We start from the raw sequence: 20,659 nt of genomic DNA on the forward strand, positions 1-20,659 counted from the left end.
TACAGCCACCAGATCATTTTACTTCAGCCAAGTGGTCCCTTATTAGGGTGACTGACTGCCCAATGGCCAACCCTTAACCTTGACGCTCTCCTCCCCTCACTGACAGCCAAGATAGTGCCCTTTCCAGATAGCTCCTCCACCCATTTAGCAGAAAGAATAACCAAAACTCTTCACCCCAAACTTCCACCGACCAAATATCTATAGTGGTGTAACACAGAGCCTGCTTCTCAAACCTAACATTTTTACCAAAGACAGAATGAAAACATACAAAGACTGCTTGTCAACCTTTGGAATTACAAACTGTGAAGGACAGAAAATACAACGTTTTTAGATCTGATCTGGCAAAAAAAAAGATCTCAACAGTTACCAAAAGCAACACGATACAATTTAATAGGATTAAATATGAAGGCTTGCATTCACAATAAAAGAAGTCAATCAAATTATACAAGATGGTAGAGAGCTGGTACAGCGGTTCATATTTAAAAGGCTGTTTTGGGATAGGCGAGGGAGCCGGCTGCCTATATTGGGAGATGAAGGGAGAGGCTGTTCCGCTCTCAATGAACCATGAATGTAACAGAGCTATCCAAAATATCAATACAGGCTCAGGTTGTGTGACAACTCTGTGCCCCACCTTTAAAGAGCAAAGTCAGAGTATATGCAGCTGACAAATGACAACTACAGTGAAAGGTCTAAAAGTTGTGTCACGGCAAATATGAGGGAAGAACTACAGATACTTAGCAGGGAGAACATGAAAACGTTTTTCAAATATATGCATGCTTGTCACGCAGGTGAAGAGAAAAACAGGTGTTCTCCTGCAAAAAGACAAAAACAGAACTATCGAGTAGAAATTACAGGAAGAGAGATTTTGGTTGGACATAGGGAAAAACTTTCAGTATAATAAAGAAATTAAGAATGTGGGTTATGGAACCCAGAATGCTTGGATTAGAACACTAACTCCACCACTTACAAACTGTATGGCTTTGAGTGGATTATTTATTTGTGGCTCAGTTTCCTTGCTTGTTAAAGGGAATAGTAATGATGACAGTATTCACCTTATACAACTTTAGGAAGCAGTTCATGTAAAGTGCTTAAATTAGTGCCTGGCTCACAGTATACACTGAGAAAAAAAAATAAAAAGAACGTTAGCTATTGCTAGGATTGTTGATATGATAAATCAGATAACCTGAAAATCTTCCTACTAAATACATCTGGATATTTGGGAAAATACATCTGGATATTTGGGAAAATATAATAAACATCTTTAGATTGTGCCAATTTATTGTCTGTCAGCTCCACACCTGCCCTGTTTTACCCGGCTCTGTGACATTGGGGCTTGGACTCCGCCAACCCCATTTCACCTTTACCAGCCAGCTCCCTGTTAGGATCTGTCAACAGGAGGTGCTAAAGGGAAAATGGAAGGCAGGAACTTCCTCTTTCCTATGGCTTGCTCCTTCTTGACCACAGCAGTTGGTTCCTTCCCACTTCTTTCTAAACTGCCAGAACCAGCCTCATTGCACTCCCTGAGAGGCACCAGCACCAGGTGCCGAGCAGAGTTCAACCAAACCTGGCTCCTCCAGGCCCTTCCTGGGAGCACCTGAGAAACCAGCAGCACCAGGCAACACCCTCTCCTCAGAGAATCAGGGCATAGTTCCTCCAGATCCCTCCAGACTTCTTAGGCTCTGATAACTCCAACTGTTCCTCCCTTTGTTTTTCAGTCCTAGATGAGGTAGCTGTTTAATGCAGTTATTACATCAAAATTACTTTAAGATTCCCATTTTGCGCATTTAGCCCTCAACAAGGATTTAAACTAATTCCATTTATTGAGTTCACTCTTAAAATACTTATGTGTGGTTTCTACTTTCCTGATTGGATCCTGACTGATACATAGGTAAACTGAGCTCACAAGAAAGTAAGGGAAATCCCAGGAACAGTGTGACCTGACAGCATAGCTGTCCCAGCTACATAAAGAATTTATAACCTCCTCCTTGTCCAGGAGACAGATTTTGGGCCTACAAAGAGCAACTGAGATCCTTGTATAAAGGCTGAGACAGTCAATAAAAAGATCAGGAAAAGAAAAAAATCTGTCCACAGGGAAATAAGGAAGCTTATCTTGTTCACCTAGTGAAGTAGGAGGAAAAACTCTCCTAGTAACTCAAAACCATAGTTGTTTTGTGGCCTAAGCTTGTGACCTGGAAATCTGTGAGTAGAGATAACTTGCATATGTTTTGGTCCCAGGTTGGGAATAGCCTTGAGTGCTCAATATAAGCAAACACAAAGTTCTCCAGGAGATATATGAATGGTCAGTTAATATGTGAAAAGATGCTCAACATCATCAGTCATCAGGAAAATGCAAATTAAAACCATGATGAGATAATATTATACCTCCATGAGAATGGCTAATATTAAAAAAGGCCAACAATACCAAGGATTGGTAAGAATATGAAGCAAGAGGCATCTGGATGGCTCAGTCTGTTAAGCATCTGACTCTTGATTTTGGCACAGGTCATGATCTCAGGGTCATGAGATGGAGCCCTGCACTCCAGGAGATGCTAGAGATTCTTTTTCCCCTCTCCCTTTGCCCCTTCCCTCCACCAAGCCCCCCCCAATAAATAAATAAATAAATAAATAAATAAATAAATAAATAAATAAATAAATAAATAATTTCTTTTTTAAAAAAAGAATATGAAGCAAATGGAACTCTCACATATTGCCAAAATGGTACCACCACTTTGGAAAACTGGTAATTTCTTAAAAAGTTAAACATGCAACTGCCATACAACTTAGCCAATCCACTCTGAAAATAAAGGAAATTACACAAACGCTCAAAGATTTGTACATGAATGCTCATAGCAATTTTATTCATAAAAGCCAAAAACTGGAAACAAACCAAATGTCCACTAACACTGAATAATAAACATTACATGATATAATCATACAACAGAATATTACATAACAGAAAGCAACAAATTACTGATATATGCAACTAAATGGATAAATCTCACAATGCATTATGCTATGTGAAAGAAACTAGGCCTAAGAATACACACTCTATGATCTGACTTACGTGAAATTTTAGAAAACGCAAATTCATCTACAATAGTTCCTGAGCCAAGGTGAAGGGAAACACGAACTGTAAAGAAGCATACAGAAACTTTTGAGAGTGCTCTATATTTTGATTGTGGCAACTTTTTATAGGTGTATACATCTATCAAAACACTTTTTACTTAAATAGTTTACATAAATTATTTCAAAGAAAGTTTACTTAAAAGAAAACTGGAAAAAAAAAAGAACTGTTCTTGGAGAACTGACCTCAACCCAAGCTATATAAGTCTACCATAGATGATGATCTTTTGAATATGAGCTTACAATCCAAAACTACTAAATACTTGAAGACACAATTCATCATAGGCAAGAGTCAGTTAAAACAAATGGCAGGATTATACTCCTAAAAACTTCAGAAAATTCTGCATGATAGAGACTACAAGTTTAATTATTATATAAATTGAAAACATGAGACAAAAATGATACCATGGAAAACAAAGACGCAGATTTGAAAATGAACCAAAGAGTACTTCTAAAAACGAAAAACCTAATGGAAATAAGAACTCAGGACACCTAGGTGGCTCAGTCAATTGAGAACCTACTCTTGATCTCAGCTCAGGTCTTGATCTCAGGGGTGTGAGTTCAATCTCCGTGTTCAGCTCCAAGCTGGGCATGGAGCCTACTTAAAAAATTTTTTTTAATTAAAAAAAAAAAAAAAAAGAACTCAAAAAGTAAATCAGGGGGCGCCTGGGTGGCTCAGGCAGTTAAACATCCAACTCTTGATTTCAGCTCAGGTCATGATCTCAGAATCATGAGATTGAGCTCTGCATCAGGCTTCTCACTGGGCGTGGAGCCTGCTTAAGATTCTTTCTCTCTCTCTCCCTCCCTTTAAAAAACACACAAAAAAAAGGGATCCCTGGGTGGCGCAGTGGTTTGGCGCCTGCCTTTGGCCCAGGGCGCGATCCTGGAGACCCTGGATCGAATCCCACGTCGGGCTCCCGGTGCATGGAGCCTGCTTCTCCCTCTGCCTGTGTCTCTGCCTCTCTCTCTCTCTCTGTGAGACTATCATAAATAAATTAAAAATTAAAAAAATAAAAAGTAAAAAAAAAAAAGAAAAAAAAAAACACACACAAAAAAGTTCTAGCTGGAGTAAGTTAGTATCCTAGGAGATGGATTTAAAGAAATTACCCAGAGGTAACAGAGACAGAAATCATGAAAGATAAGAGATGTAGAGGACAGAATAAAAAAGTCCAACATAAGTTAAATATGGGATCTGGGAGAAGCACTATTTAAAAAGGGAATGAGTGAATTTTTTACAAAAGTCATGAAAGAAGGGCAGCCTGCGTGGCTCAGCAGTTTAGCGCCGCCTTCAGCCCAGGGCGTGATCCTAGAGACCCAGGATCCTAGAGACCTGGGATCGAGTCCCACATCAGGCTCCCTGCATGGAGCCTGCTTCTCAGTCGGCCTGTGTCTCTGCCTCTCTCTCTCTCTCTCTCTGTGACTATCATAAATAAATAAAAATTTAAAAAAAATAAATAAAATAAAATATTTAAAAAAACAAAAAAAAGTCATGCAAGGTATGAAAATTCAGATTGAGCAATCACTGTAAGCCCCCAGTAGGACACAATTAAATCCACACCATGTAATGAAACTGCAAAACACAAACAAGATCTTTAAACCAAAGGAAAAAAGCAGGTTACCTACAACAACATGATAGTTAAACTGTGAACACAGTTCTCAAAAGTAACAACAAAAACGCAAAATTTCAGTAAAATAACATTTTCGAAATGCTGAGCGAAAATAATGGAAGCCCAGTACCCAGCTAAACTGTCAAGACTGAAGAGGCAATAAAGATGTTTCCACAAAGAGTGTTTACCACCAACTGACCCTCACTGAAGAAAACATCTGAAGGATATATTTGTCTAATACGAAAGGAATAAAATTCAAGAAAGAATGGTGAAAAAAAACGGCATATAAGGGTAAAATGAAGTAACCACTGACCGCACAAAACAATACTATCACAATAACAATTATTGCTACTTAGGATTGTTCGATATTGAATAGGCTGTTTGGGGGAGTGGTCTCATCATTGTAAGTGCTCATTTTGATTTTTGAATTCAGACAACACCTTTTGATATGTTTAGCATAACACTGAGTAAGAGGCTGAAATAAATGACCCCCAACACACTTAATGACCATAGGGTGTTATTAGACACAGCTGTCAAAACATTCTCAGACCAGCTCTGTTTAGCCACCTGTGGCAGGGCTTTCCCTCATCCTAACAGTTCTAGAACTCAAGTACTACTCAAGGCATTCTTCTCACTTTAATATTCCATAAATAAAAAAGAACATTCTAAATAGAAGTGTTTTTCATATGAGCTTTCAGGTAAGATCTTCTAGCTTTGGGGGAGTATAGTTTTGGCATTAGATGAAGAATCAGGCAGTACAGGGCAGCCGGGTGGCTCAGCGGTTTAGCGCCGCCTTCAGCCCAGGCTGTGATCCTGGAGACCTAGGATCGAGTCCCACGTCAGGCTCCCTGCATGGAGCCTGCTTCTCCCTCTGCCTGTGTCTCTGCGTCTCTCTCTCATAAATAAATAAAATCTTAAAAAAAAAAAAAAAAAAAGAACCAGGCATTACAATTAGTCATTTACTTGAACTTAGGCCAAGAAAAGAGTACTTTGGAAGCTTTTACAGAGGAGTATGTGCTTCTTCTTCTACAGGAGAACCATACAGGAACAGAGAGGGAGGGAACACATACATGCATCCCTACTGATGGAAAGAATATTCCCTCTGGATTTCCAAATGTTCATAGCAGTAAAGATCTCCACAAGGTAACCCAATTCCTTTACCACCAAGGTTTCTGACCACCACAAAGTACCGCACTTGTCATTCCAGAACTTTGGGAATACAGGACCAGGCAACAAACCAAGAGAGGGAAACATGGATTAAAGCAAGTAAATATCACATTTTTAGAAGGCAGTGCCATTCCAGGCAAAAAGATAGCATACAGAGGTTCAAAAGCCACTAAATGAAGATGGGAAGGCCAGGCTATTTATTTCCTTTCGGAACATTAAAGCTCATTTCAAAGTGTATGTTAATGGCCAAGGCAGGCTTCACTCACACCTGCCTAGGCATCAGGATACGGGGACAAAAGACACTGTCTCCACCTAGAAGGACAGACATGCAGACACTCTTCCAATACCAAGTGAGAAGCACTTCCGGGCGGGCCGGGTAAGCAAGAGAGGGCACCCAGAAGAGGCAGCATCAAGCCAGTTAGGCTCTTTCCCACCCACAACCTTCACAAAGTCACTTACAGTCACAGATTTGTGCATTTCAAGATGCTTCCATGAAACAACTTACCTGATTTGACCCTCAGAACAACCCCAAGAAATAAGGTAAGGCAGGTTAAGTTCGTTGTTTATGTATGAGACGTGAGGCTCAAAATAGGTGTCTCGTCCAAGACGAGGCGCACCCCCACATAGCCCCTTACCCTCTACTCCTTATTGAAGACAACCATGCACTAGCTATGTAATCCTGGCCAAGTAAGCATTATAAAATACTTCCGCTTCCCCGTCTGTAATAAAGGATAATAGGACAATCAGGAATATATTTTTAAACGATCCACGTAAAGGGAGTGTCTGAAACGTAGTCGGTGCTCGGAAAATGTTTACTACTAGTATTACTACTACTATTGTTAACAATAATAGGCGGAGACTGCCCTGGGACCTCTGGGTCACAAGCCTTTCAGGAACACGCACTACTCGCACCACCCCCCCCCCCCCCCCCCCGGTCGTAGACAGAATTCCACCGACACGCCCCCAAACAGACCCTCCCCCCTCAGGCACGCCGGCACCTCCCCCCGGACATGCCCCCCTCCTCACAAACCTTACCCCCAATAGATTCTCCCCAGTCAGAGTAGGTTATGAAGGAGGCCTTCCGCTCGCACCCGCCTCTCCAGCACCCCCTTTAGGCCCGGGCATCCCTGCGGGTGCCCAGACCGAACGCCAGCCGCGGGCCCGCGCCGGTTACCTGGCCGCGCGCTCCCGCTCCGCCTCACGCTTCCACGGGATCGTTTTTGCCGCGGGCTCGCGCCAGCGCTGTGAGCGCACAATTAGTTTAAACCATGGCCCCGCCCCCTCGCGCCACCCTCTGATTGGCCCCAGTCGGCTGGAGTTTCACGCAAGGGCACGCTTGAGGACCCGGGAAAAGGAAGTGTGAGGACCACTGGGAAGAGAGAAGGGGGTGTCACTATTTCCGGACCCCGGCCTGGACTTGAGAGCAAAGAAAACTACAAATCCCAGCACATCCCGCGGCTTTGGAGCCCCGCCCCTGGCGAACTACAGCTCCCGGTAGGTATCGCGGCAGCGCTTACGGCGGGTCGCCGGGTCGAGGTAGTTACTATGGAGTTGACGCTGAGTAAGCCTGAGGTAGTGGGACGCCGAGGCTGGAGGGAAAACAACTGCGGGTGAGTCAGGCGGGAACACAGGAAATTCGTTCTAAGAGAGATTAAGGAATTTTCTTTCTCGGGGACCTGAGAACCCCTCCCCCCCGCACACATCCCTTACCCCCCTTTGACAACGAACAAGACACAACATCCATATGGAATAGACCGAGGGAGGGGAGGGAAGGGCAACGAGATACATACCCGTACAGACCTGGGGGCGCTTAAGAACATCCGTATCACAAACCTGAGACCCCCCTAATACAGATGCCTCAAATCCCTGACGGAGGGAATTCTGAAACGCCCTCAGAAAATGGTTGGGTTTTCCTCTGATGAACTGAGACCCTTCAAGACATGGGAGTAAAATTAGACTAAATCACAGGCCTTCACACTGCAGACGTATGGGGCTTGCACTGTCTCTTTCCTTTACAAGCAGCAAGGTCCCAGGGTACAGCCTCTTCCTCAGAGTCAGGAGCATCTGCCCACACACACTCATTTGGGGTCCTGTCCCTAAATTCCCTCTTCTCCCTACAACTCTGTGGTCTGCTTCTCAAAGCTCTATGGTTAGCATTTGATTCCTTTTACAGTCTTCATGACAGATTACATTTGGCACCTTACCCAGCACCTTCATCTTCAGTCTCTCTTTGGAGTTTTGTGAGTCAAGGATATTTCTCCCCATTTTACAAATTGGAACACTGAAATCCAAAGAGGAAAGCGACTTACCCAAGGCCACACACCAAATTAGTGACAATTTAGGACTAGACCCCAGGTCACCAATTTCAATCTAAGTCACTAGCTTGAGTGTACAACCTGTCTAGCTTAAGATTTGTTCCAAGGAGTAAACTGCCCCAGGGCATGAGCTAGTTTGTATCTTGGGCTTCCTTGTGGCATCTGAAAATATAACCTCCCAGAATACACTAGATTATGTGGCCGACATGTGACATTCTTTTTCTTCCACCTGTAGCCCATAAACAGAAGCCCTCTCTAGGCCAGGCCATTCAGTCTCCTATTAGATCTCATCTGATTATTTCTCAAAGCTTCCTGTGCCATCATGTTGCTACTTACCTGAGAGAGGGAAGAGATAGCTAACGACAAATCAAATTCTAATTGTTAGTAATCTCCAAAAACTGCAAACAAATTTTTACCACCCTGGATTGGCTAAAGTAAGTAAGTAAAGTAGGGTACAGGGACATCTGAGTGGCTCAGTGGTTTAGCATCTGCCTTCGGCTCAGGGCATGATCCCTGGGTCCCGGGATGGAGTTCCGCATCCGGCTTCCTGCATGGAGCCTGCTTCTCCCTCTGCCTGTGTCTCTGCCTCTCTCTCTGTGTGTATCTCATGAATAAATAAATAAAATCTTTTAAAAATAATTAAAAAATAAAGTAGGATACATATGAATTCTATTTAAAAAGGGTGAGTAGGGGCACCTGAGTGGCTCAGTTAAGCATTTGCCTTCAGTTTAGGTCATAATCTCAGGGTTCTGGGATTGAGCCCTGTGTCTGGCTCTCTGCTCACTGGGGAATCTCCTCCCTCTCCTTCTGCCCCCACCCTCACTCATTCTGTCACATAATCTTTAAAAATATTTTTTTAAAAGAGTCTACAAAAATTTTTAAAAATACATTCTTAGCTAACACTACAATGGCAACCATATTTCATGTCAGTTATCCCAGTTATAAAGTAGAATTTATTTATTTATTTTTAAGATTTTATTTATTCATGAGAGACAGAGAGAGAGAGAGAGGCAGAGACACAGGCAGAGGGAGAAGCAGGCTCCATGCAGGGAGCCTGACGTGGGACTGGATCCCAGGACTCCAGGATCATGCCCTGGGCCGAAGGCAGGTGCTAAACCACTGAGCCACCCAGAGATTCCCCCATATAAAGTAGAATTTTAAAAATACATTTACAAAGACATTATGTGTTCATTTAAAGATATACACAATTTTGTATATATCCTTCTGAGGTTATATTCCCAAATGTTAATCATGATTGTTCTTGGTGAGATAGAGACTCAGACTTTTAGTTTCTATTTAATGTATTCCACTATGTTGTTTGACTTTGTTCAGCTATTGTGTTAACTCTTATAATTTAAAAAAAAAAAAAAAACAGTAAAACATCTTTCCAATTTGGAAAAGAAAAATTCCAAAACAAGACAAATATGCCTATAAACTTTTTGTTCGTCAATCAGCTTGGACAGATGAAGAAGGCACTGGGATCTGACTGGTCATGAGGCAGAACAGCAGCTGGAAAAGGCTGACTCCAAAAACACAGCCACTGAAGTGAGCAAAGCAATCCAGATCTGCCCAGCAGCAGCCAGGTAGAGCAGGTGACACCTGAAGACACTATTCATTTCTTCTTTTTTCCATTATCCATTTGTTCATCAAGCCTTTAGTGAAGATCATTCTTTGCCAGGCTCAGTGCAGAGTAATGGTGGGAAGAGAGAAAGAAGTCTGACTTCTGACCCTGGCCTCAAGCTTACAGGGAAAGAATAGGAAGTAGTTTATAAAGAAATGAGAAACGAACTAGGGGTGGTAGAAGGGGAGGAGGGCGGGGGGTGGGAGTGAATGGGTGACGGGCACTGGGGGTTATTCTGTATGTTAGTAAATTGAACACCAATAAAAAATAAATTAAAAAAAAAAAAAAAAGAAATGAGTACAGGGGCACCTAGCTGGCTCAGTCAGTAGAGCATGCAGTTCTTGATCTCAGGGTCATGAGTTCAAGCCCCACACTGGGCATGGAGCCTACTTTTAAAAAAGGAGTGGGAGGTGCCTGGTAGCTCAGTTGGTTAAAGCAAACAACTCTTGATTTCAGCTCAGGTTATGATCTCGGGGTCATGGGATTGAAACCTGGGTCAGCCTCCCCACTCAATGGGGATTCTGCTTGATATTCTTTCCCTCTGCCCCTCCCCACATTCACTTGTGCTTTCTCTCTCTCTCTCTCAAATAAATAAATCTTTAAAAAAAAAAAAAAAGGAAAGAAAAAAGAAATGAGTATGAGAATACAGCTGCTTCAGTGTATTAATATTAGCACCTACTGCAAGACATACAATAACTCTCAAGATAGGTTTGTCTCCATTTTACAGATGAGGAAATGGTCTGTGATGAAATTTTGTTCAAAGTACAGTGGGGGCATGTATCAGTTAGCTATTGCAATGTAATAAACCATCCAAAACCATAGTGACTTAAAACAATCATTATTGCTTCCAAGTCTATAAGTCAGCCATCTTTCTTCTGGTCATGGCTGGGCTCATTTATGTATCTGCAGGCACCTGTAATTATCCTGAACTTGACTTGGTGTAGGCTGGCTATTGGCTAGGCTGGGATGGCCTCAACTGGAAACACTAGCTCTCTGCACATAGCTCGCCTGCACATGTCTCTCCCATCCCTCCAGTAGGGTAGTCATTTTCTCTTGGCACAAGCAAAGAGCAAGAGGGCAAGCCCTGTCTTTAAACTTTCTGTTTGCTTCAGGTTTACCAACGTCCCATTGCCCAAAGCAAGTCACATGGCTGAGCTCAGCATCAGAATGGATAGAACTACAGAGTTCTAGGGCAGAAGAGATGATACAAGGGAGACCATGAATAGGAATAATCAAGGCAATCAATCTGCTACAGGACACATTGATCAATTTTATCTGGAAAGATGGGCTTCATCAGAGAGGGTATACTAGGCCTGAGTATTGAAATCATGAGAATATTCACTAAGTAGGCAGCTATTTCTTAGAACTGGATGCAGGCTGGTTTGCCACAATGGAAACCTAGCAGACTTCTGTGCTCATGACAGACACGGTTCTATTATTTGTTATCTTGGCTTCATTCCTTCTGGTCAGGCACAGGGCAATGGGCACTCCATAAATGTTTACAGAATTGAATTTTCTTACTGTGAATGAGGTGTGGACTGAAATAACTGAACCTGGGAGCCAATTGTTAGAATGAGCAGCTTACCATCAACACTAGCAAAACAGAAATCCTTGTATTTGGCCGTTTCTCATTCATTCCTCCCACAAACATTTCTTGAGTGCCTATTGTAAGCCAGGTTCTGTGTCAGATGATGAATAAGACAGTGCTAGCTCACAGCCTGGGCTACTATTTAAACGGAGAATAATAATAACCCTTTCCAGCTGGCAAATTTATCTAACTACTGGGGGCTCCATTTTTAATACCAACTCAGAAAAAAACATCAGGAGCTGGTGTGACACAAAGTCAGAAGTTAGGAATTGCACTGAGTTAGGTTCTCTGATGGTCAAGGAAACTAAGGGTAAAACTCTGCCCTTAAATATTTTAATCGAAAGTCCATGTCCAGCCGAGATGGAGTCCCACATCAGGCTCCCAGCATGAAGCCTGCTTCTCCCTCTGCCTGTGTCTCTGCCTCTCTCTCTCTCTCATGAATAAATAAATAAAATATTTTTTAAAAAATAAAAAATAATGAAATCCTTGTCCAGTAGTGTGGAACTCTGGGGTCCCAACTCAGGACTCAGAGTATCTAATCTCACTGCAACATATAAAAGCTGTTGTTTGTGCTCTGGTGGAATGGGCTTCTCTATCTAGGTGAGAACACAAGCCAAGTTCCTCTATTTCTGGAAAAGCCTTTGTTCTTTGTTGTCTGTCTGTAGATTTGACACCTAAGAGATGCAGGTCTCCTTCAACAGTCTGCCCCACCAGGTCAGTCCCGATTTGACAGAGAATTCAGCTGCGAAGTGACTTAGGGCAGCATTTCCTCAAAGCTCAGATGAGACTGCTGCTTTTTGAGAGGAAGACATTCACTTTCCATTCCTCTATACCTGTTAAATCACCCAAAAAGGAATTTACTTGAACTGTATTTAGCTTAGGATCAATTATAAACTATCAGGTCCATGGTTTTTAAGAGAATTTCATTTTAAGAAAATGTGTGGATTTCATTTTCTGCATACAATCTGTTTGTTTGTTTTTTTTTTTTTTCTGTTTGCTTCTTTTAATCAAATGACGAGAACTGCATATCCTAAGGTTTCCCTTTTTACTTTGGATGCCAGGAATTTTGGAGATAACATAGGCCAGTTCCTAATTCCATCTCTTTCTCTTCCTTTAATCTGCCTTCTGATCTTTCTCTTTCATATTTCCATTTCCTACATCATCTGTCCTGTCCAGTCTCAGTAGCCACTAGTCACCTGTAGCTGTTGAACACTTGACAGGCACCTTGTCCAAATTGGGATGTGTAAAGTATCTGTCATTAATAGCAATTATATGTTGAATGTTATTTTGAATATATTCGGTTAAATAAAATATATTAAGCTTTTAACCCTTCTTTTGACTTTTCTTTGTGTGGCTACTAGAAAATTTTAAATTGCATACGTGAAAAAATTATATGTGTGGCTTGCATTTGCAGTGTTCATTATATTTCAGTTGGACAGCTCCGTTCTATAAATCATCCTGCTTTATGAATCTTACTGTAAACTACCTCAAATCCTTTTGGAAAGCAGGTGAAGTAGTGAGCAAAGAAGGTGACGGCGGTGGATGAAGTGAGGAAGGGGAGGTTAACCAGGACATGTCCTTGTCAGTCTATGTGTCTTGTTTGTATGTGTCACATACAAAACCCCTTGGTAAAATATGTTTTCAGCTTTTTTCTTCCCAGGTGAGTAGTATTCTCATGGCTTTCCTCATCTCTTGAAAATTTCTCTCCTTTACTTGAGCTAACAAACTGGAAAGGATCTGATAAGACAGTTCACACTACATTGTAAATTATTAACATTGTATTCACCCCTCTTAGGGGGTATTTCCATTTTAACAGGGAATGATCACTGAACCCAAAGGAATGAATCCCTAATGGTGGAGTTTCAGGCATTGGTAACAGGTGAGTGAAGGAGACTCTGGTTTTATGTGTATGTGCTTATATACATATGACTACATTCAGATGTGGCAAGAAGTAGGGTCCTTGGATGGAAAGGAAATGGGGCTGACAGACAAGCTGAGCAGAGAAGGTAGCAAAATCCCCAGCTGGGTCAGACTGCAAAGGGCAGTCAGACACCAGATCCAATGCAGGCCCTCAAGGGTTTGTTAAGCAATAGAATAGACCAGTTGATGTCACTGGAGTGTAGGTACCAAGAAAGCCTCCATGGTAACTACTATGGAGTAGCACAAAGGGCCTCAGAGTAGGATTTAGGAGGCTATGATTACAGTCCACACTGACTCATTGGCTTAACTTGGGGCAGGTGCTTTCACCTTGGGGGTCTTAGTTTCTTTGTGTGGAAAGTAGAAATGGGTGCTACTACTATCCATGAGCTCTAAGGCATATAAAGGTGCTCTAAGAAGTAGGAGTGCTCTACAAATGCAAGGAATGGTGATTACTATCTTAAAATAGAAATACAGCCAGGCAAACCTGAAGTAGTGGAGAGTAGAAAGCAAGGGTGCAGGGCTCTGGAGATACCTAAGGGGAATCTGGAGGTACCCCTTGTACCTGGAACACCAGTCCTTCTCTGTCCCCTCAGGCTGAACCCGGACTCCCAGGGCCAATGCTTACATCTGACAAATGATGGCCTGAGCTATGAGCAAACAGGACTATATGAACACTTCGGTGCAAGAGCCCCCTCTTGACTACTCCTTCCGAAGCATCCACGGGATCCAAGGTCAGCCCATAGAGTACTGCACTCCACTCACCATGCAACAGGCCGGGTATGGTCCCTAGGGAGAGACCAGTCTTTAAGAGCCTAAAGAGAGTCTTCCTGTATGCTTGCAGATTCTTTTTTTGTTTTGGGAAGAACAGGGAATAAGGAGGTGGTAGGAGTGGAAGGGGTAACTGATCATCTTCAAAACAATCCAGGCTACAGCTGTAAAGTCAGGTAGAAGAAAACTGTGAAACCAGTCTATCAGCCAATGGTTTTATTATCCTGTTTTTACCTGAAGAGAGGAAGAAATGAATGAAAACAGAGGCAGAACCCTATCTCTTCTGAGGACACAAGCCTATTCTGATGACTGGTAAAATGTGTAGGGTCTCGTTATTAACTGGCATGTTTCCAGTTTAAATATTTATTAATAAAAAAAATTATTGATAAATATATTTATTCCAGTCCTATCCAAGTTTACTCTGTCATCACCCACACTTATTGCAGGTTCCAGCACTGCCCATGCTCATTCCCATTTTATTGTTCAGTGTCTGTAAATCAGTGGCTAATACTCTTCAGAAAAAGACAAAGGGAGGCTCTTAGCAATGTCATATTCTCAGAGGAGTATGTTTCTTCCCAAGGAAGTTCTGTCCCTGGCTTCTGCTATCTGACTTCTTATACATGCACAGTACATCTGCTCTCACAGAACACATGCTGGTCCTCACATATCCTAGACCCAGTATCTGGCTTTGATTTTCTCTCATAGGCAATTGATGGCTAGTTTTACGCTCAAGAAGAAGGCAAATAGTTATCCAGGAGGTATTAGACCTGCCTTAGAGTTTGGGATACTACTGGGTTTGCAATAGCCACAGTGGTAACTCATGTTCTCTCGGGAGCACACACCTACCTACCATGATCTTTATTTACTGGGCACAGCATCACTTCTGATTGATGTTGTCCATGTTCCACAGGGGTTTTAGCTGTAATGGTCCTGTACAAGAAAGCTGAGATGACAGATGAGGGAATTATGGCTCCTGTCTACCGTGGGAATTCCCAGCTCTGAGCGGGGAGATGGAGCTTTGCCCTCTGTGGAACCCTCAAAATGAAGGGAGAAACCATCTACTACAACCACAGATAACTCCATAGCACAAACCGTAGTCTGTAAAGATGCCCTGTTCTTCATTCAGGAGTTGAATATTTACTGAGCGCCTACTATTTAGCAAGCACTTGTGTATACATGTGTGCCAGACATTGTGCTCCTTGCTGTGTCTTATAAAGAGGGGGAAAGGAGAGGCATATCCAAGTCCCTAAAGGCCAGCCAGTTTCCCCAGAGCTTTTGGAAAGAGTCTGGGGGTACTTGATAGACCATTTGCTAAAGTAACCAATAGATGGATTAGATTCTGAAATGACAGGGACTTCAAACTACATCCAACCCATTATCCTCTAACTTCTGCTCATGAGCCTATAGCATTAAGGGAGTCCCCTACGAGACACATTTACCAACCCCTTCCACTGTGGGGTGAGGGATAATGCAAGGAAGTTCTTATGAAACTAACTCCCACCTTCTAGGGACACATGGAAAAGTTGCATGGCAACCCTTCAGAGATACGAAGACAGGATCACTTTTTCCCAGGTCTTTCTGGGGCTAAACTCTCCCCAGTTCTGTGGGCACTGATATTTGTGGCCCATTTTCCAGACCTGCCCTGGCCTGAACAAGCAAGCTTCAACACATCCTCAAGCAATGCAGATTCCTCATGGAATCTGAAGGAAACAAACCTGTAACAATGGGATACCCTCTTCCACCCTCAATATGGCAGCCCCAATGGGAGCCTCACGTTTTAGGCAACACAATCCCACCAGGGGCTACTTCTGAGCTGGAGATCGCCCATGCTTAGTAGCATTGCCTAAGCTGCTGCCTCATCAGGCTGGATGCTAATCTCTACGTGGGTTTATTTTAACCCTAACTTTTATTCAGCTGTGTCATTTCATTGGGGATTCTCAGGACATGTTGGCGGGGCAGGGGGCAGGATTGGGAGTTTATTCATTAGCTGGAGTACTCTGCTCCAATGCCCTCCTGCCGCCTCCCCCCAAACCTCAGGCTCCTGCTGTGGCTCCTGCTCACTCCAGCACTAAGGTGGAGAGCCATCTGGTGGATGCTGCCCGATCTGCAGCCAAGGAAAGGAAGTTAACACTTGGGTAGATATAGAAGCGAGGAAGTGTCCACTAAGAGCTGAGGGGGAGTAAGGACAGCTGGCCAGGTTCAGCAAATCCTAAATACTTCCTTCTCCGGAAGCAGCTTTAGACAAGTAGTGAGATGCTTAGGGGCAAGTGGAAAAATAGAGTCCCCTCAGCCACAGCTGGTATCTGCTTCTGGATCTGTCACTGGTGGGGGCAGGGCCCATCCTCTCTCTGGACCTCATTTGTCAAAAAGTGCGTGGGGGTCTACACAGATGGTTTGTAACGTCTGTTTTCCCTATTCTCTCTCCTCCTTGGCCAAACTTTCTGAGGGGGGTGTTTACACTACCTGCTTAGATTTCCTTAACCTTCACTCTTGAACTCCATCCAATCTAGCTTCTGTCCCCAGGCCCCTGTCATTTCAGGGTCAGCAGGGGCTTGAGTTGCCAAAATTACTTTTCAGTCCTTATCTTCCTGAAATTCACTCCTATAAACTATGGACTTCCTGAGCATCTTTAAAATTACCTTCTTGTGGTTCTCCCTCCCTGTTCTTCTGTCATTGTTCATTACTATTCAGTAGACTCCGCTTCCTCCTTGTCCCTCTCTACCCTCAATCTCCACGTGGAATCTCTATTTTCTCTGACTTGTACACCTTCTATGATAATGATCCTTGTCCGTCTCCTGAACTTCAGACCTTAATATTGGGTTATAGGAACACACCAAGGCCAAGCCTGAACTCCTCACCTTGTCAATCTTGGTTTCTCTTTTTCTAGTTCCTTATCAGTCCCCTAAACAAGAAACTGGGCACCACCCTTGATTATTCTTTCACTCTTACATCCAGTCAGCCATGAAGTCAGGCTGATTTTCTCTCCCTCTTATCTCTTGGTTGGAGACTAAAAGAGCCACATTGATCTTCCAGTCCCACCCGCTCCCTTTAATCCATCTCCACACTAAAGCTTCAGAATGGTCTTTCTGCAATGAAAGATCTGGATCATCTCCTTTGCCTAAACCCTCCAGTGGCTTCCCATCACCTACAGAATAAAGTCCAAAATACTCTGCCTGGCGTTCAAGGCTCCTACGGTTTTTCCTTCTCGCCTCTCCCCCTCGTGCAGCACATACATACATCACACCTCTGTGCCTCTGCTTGTGTCATGCTACAAGAATGTCCTTTCCACCCTTTGCTTAGTTAATGTCTCCTAATCCACTGAGTTCCATCTCTGGTTCAACTTCCTTGAGTTCCCAGACTAAGTTAGGAGTCCTTCTTCATGATTCTATTGCTATCATATTGCTAGTTTGTTTTTATCCTGCTTCTGTTAGCTCCTCCAAGGCACAAACATCTGCTTCATCCCTGCCCTGTTACTGATCCAGAGCTTGGCGCAGACCATCTCTCATTTTGTTTACCACTATACATCCACTATCTGGCACACACACAGTTGCTCAGCAGTAATGCAGAAAGTACATCAAAGGCTATTGTACTGAAGTGAATGCTATAGGCTCTACCAGTGGATACTCTTAGATTTTGTGCTATCATCATCTTGGTTCAAGCCTGACAATTCTAGTTCTTAGTTTCCATAAAGTGGGAGTGATTTTGCCTCCCCCACCCCCAACAGGAGTGGTATATAGAGGACCCAATAATGAGACAGACATGAGAAGACCAGGTGACCCAAACCAAGAACTTGGGATGTAAGTCTTTGAACTAAGTAACTTAGTCCAAGTTTACTCAGACTCCTGGGGCCTATGGGACAGGGTCCTGAATTTACAGTGGTTAGAGTCATACGAGACTCTATGGTCCTGCAGCCCCTCCAGCTATAGCTTAGGCTATATATCCTCCCAGCTCTGTCCCTTCCCACCCTGAAGACAGAAAAGCAAAGATGATAACCCACATCTCACTTTGTCCCCACAGATCTGACAAGCGAGGAGCCACGGTCAGGGCTACGACCACTAAGGCACTCAAAGTCAGGGAAGTCACTGACCCAGTCCCTGTGGCTGAACAACAATGTCCTCAATGACCTGAGAGACTTCAACCATGTGGTTTCACTGCTTCTGGAGCATCCAGAGAACCTGGCCTGGATCGACCTGTCCTTCAACGACCTGACTTCCATTGACCCTGTGAGTACCCAGCCTTGAGTGTCCACAAGTGTCCAAGGGTGGGCCTGACACTTGTCCAGCTTCCAGCCTCTCTACTTCCCACATATTATCAAATAAGTAGTGAGGCAGCACAGTGCTGTGCAAAGGGCATGGCTGTAGGCTCAGACAGATGTAGGTTCAAATCCTAGATCTCTTACTGTGTGACTTGGGGCAAAATAACCTTTCAAATCTCAGCCTCCCTGTCTGAAAAATGGGGAGCATATGCCAGCATCATAAAGGTTTTATGGAGTGACCCCTGGGTGCTCAGAGGTTGAGCATCTGCCTTCAACTCACGTCACGATCCCAGGGTCCAGGGTTTGAGTCCCACATCAGGCTCCCCACAGGGAGCCTGCTTCTCCCTCTGCCTGGGTTTCTACCTCTCTCTCTGTCTCTCCTGAATAAATAAATCTTTTAAAAAATAAAGGTTTTGTGGGGCTTAAATGAGAATTACGAAAGCCAACTGGCACGTGGCAGGCTGCAATAAAATAACAGCTCTTGTCCTGAGTTCTTCTGTGGAAGAGGTAGGTAAAGTACAGCACTTATTTGCCATGAACTCAGACGCAAATTTTAAGCTCTAAACACAACTGGCTCTTTCTTGTCCTGGATTCTTGTCAGAGGAAAAGCAGCAAGAGCATGAGTTGGAGACTACTTGCCAGGGTTGGTTGTAGTTATCTCAATTTAGTTACTATTTTTGAAAGCTTCTCTTATGTACCTAGCATGATGCTCTATATCCCTGTCCCCTGTTGTGAAAGAATCTTAGGTCACCACTGCTAAAAAGGTCTTCAGTGTAGGGGCACCTACAGGGGGAAGCAGGCGAGTCCAGTCACCTGGCAAGTCAGCGGCTGTGCTAGGCCTCAGGCCCACACCTCCTGCCCCTCAGATCACAGCTCTGTGTCAATGTGATACCTCTGAATCCTCAACATTAAATGAAAAGGTCAGAGTTATCCAGAATGGCTGCAGGAAGGTGGCATAGACTAGAAAGCAAATTGTTTCCCAAACTCTTCTTTCTTTGCCCACAAGTCAGTCCTGAGCACAGATCCAGGGCCCTTTCTATCCAGGCTTTTGGTTTCCTTCCCCAACAGGTTCTGACAACTTTCTTCAACCTCAGTGTACTCTATCTCCACGGCAACAGCATCCAGCGGCTGGGAGAGGTCAACAAGCTGGCTGTCCTCCCGAGGCTCCGGAGCCTGACACTCCATGGGAACCCCATAGAGGAAGAGAAGGGGTATAGGTAAGTGCCCTGCCTGCCCCTGAAGCTGGGCTCCCCAGAGGGAAAGGAGTTGGGGGAAAAAAAAAAAAAAAGGAAAGGAGTTGGGAAAAGAAGAAATCCAACACCATCATTCTGCCATGCTGGGACAGGGAAGGGAGTAGAGACCTTCAGGCATTTCTATCAGTCAGGGGAAGCTCTGTCTCCCCCGAACTATACTTCAGTGCCTCCATTCCTCGTAGTTAGGGGAGATAGCAGCAACTGGTGGAGGGGAAAGGAGGTTGTGGTAGGGGACTGGCCCCCAGCCCAAGTCTTCCCCACAGGCAATATGTGCTGTGCACCCTGCCCCGTATCACCACATTCGACTTCAGTGGGGTCACCAAAGCAGACCGTGCCACAGCTGAAGTGTGGAAACACATGAACATCAAGCCTAAGAAGGTCCGGATCAAGCAGAATGCACTCTGAGGATCCCAGGGCCCGACCAGTCCTAAAGGCCTGAGGATGGTCAGTTTGGTTTAACAATAAAGGATTTGAGCAGTTGAGCAGATGTGAAGTCATCTGTGCGGTGTAAAAACGTCCTCCAACTCAGGCAGTTGTCAGAAGCTTCAGTCTTGCTTCGCTGAAAGATGGAGCCAGTGGAGGGAAAGGCCTGTTGGCCTGGGATGCAGGAGACCTGGGTTTACTGCTTGGCCTTGAGAAACTTACCTAATCTCGCTGGGCCCTTTTTTTGCTCTGCAGTTCAGGTATCTTGGGGTTAGAGCTGCTTCACAGAGCGCCAAGTTTCTTGGAGATGCCTCAGAGAAGATGGTAGGCTGTGATCTCTGAACCCCTCTTCCACTTCAATCAGATCTGAGTACTTCTAACTCTGTTTTATATGTGTGCATTCTGCCTAAGATTTCATTTGATAAAAAGAATCTTCTGCTTGAAAACAGTGGCTTGCTGGCTCTGTATCAAGTATCCTTTCTCTGCCTTTACCCTCTAACCCTGGGCTTATTGGTAATTCCACTGAACCTGAGACAGAGCCCCCAACGGTGACAACTGCCTCAGATTCAGGTTTTTTTCAGCTCTGATAGTAGTCCCATCACCAGAGAAGGGACAGGCA

At 43.8% G+C, this 20,659-nt stretch overlaps 2 protein-coding genes across 13 annotated transcripts in view; one reads left to right on the forward strand and one right to left on the reverse strand.

The window, feature by feature from the left end:
* NUMA1 (nuclear mitotic apparatus protein 1) overlaps positions 1 to 7,175 on the reverse strand; it is a 75,681-nt gene extending 68,506 nt beyond the window's left edge. Inside the window, exon 1 of one of the 2 annotated variants that reach the window (XM_072794389.1) lies at positions 7,072 to 7,175. The gene's annotated coding sequence lies outside the window, so the exon portion shown is untranslated. Of the gene's footprint in view, positions 1 to 6,932 lie in introns of both variants that reach the window. The other variant, XM_072794388.1, reaches the window with a different exon arrangement.
* Positions 7,110 to 20,099, forward strand: LRRC51 (leucine rich repeat containing 51). 11 transcript variants are annotated; one of them, XM_072794426.1, is made up of 7 exons: positions 7,188 to 7,391; positions 9,667 to 9,795; positions 13,217 to 13,300; positions 13,935 to 14,072; positions 18,127 to 18,332; positions 19,433 to 19,581; positions 19,881 to 20,099. In XM_072794426.1, exons 4-7 carry the CDS (start codon positions 13,991 to 13,993, stop codon positions 20,020 to 20,022), a joined length of 579 nt encoding a protein of 192 aa, XP_072650527.1. In that variant the 5' UTR covers positions 7,188 to 7,391; positions 9,667 to 9,795; positions 13,217 to 13,300; positions 13,935 to 13,990; the 3' UTR covers positions 20,023 to 20,099. The 11 variants fall into 11 exon arrangements, with proteins under 11 accessions (XP_072650530.1, XP_072650536.1, XP_072650527.1 ...); XM_072794427.1 differs by having other exon boundaries at positions 7,383 to 7,507; positions 9,667 to 9,804; XM_072794425.1 differs by having other exon boundaries at positions 7,383 to 7,507.
* The last annotated feature ends 560 nt before the right edge of the window (positions 20,100 to 20,659 follow it).

The sequence above is a fragment of the Canis lupus genome, chromosome 23 (assembly GCF_048164855.1).
Source record: "Canis lupus baileyi chromosome 23, mCanLup2.hap1, whole genome shotgun sequence".
Lineage (NCBI taxonomy): Eukaryota > Metazoa > Chordata > Mammalia > Carnivora > Canidae > Canis > Canis lupus.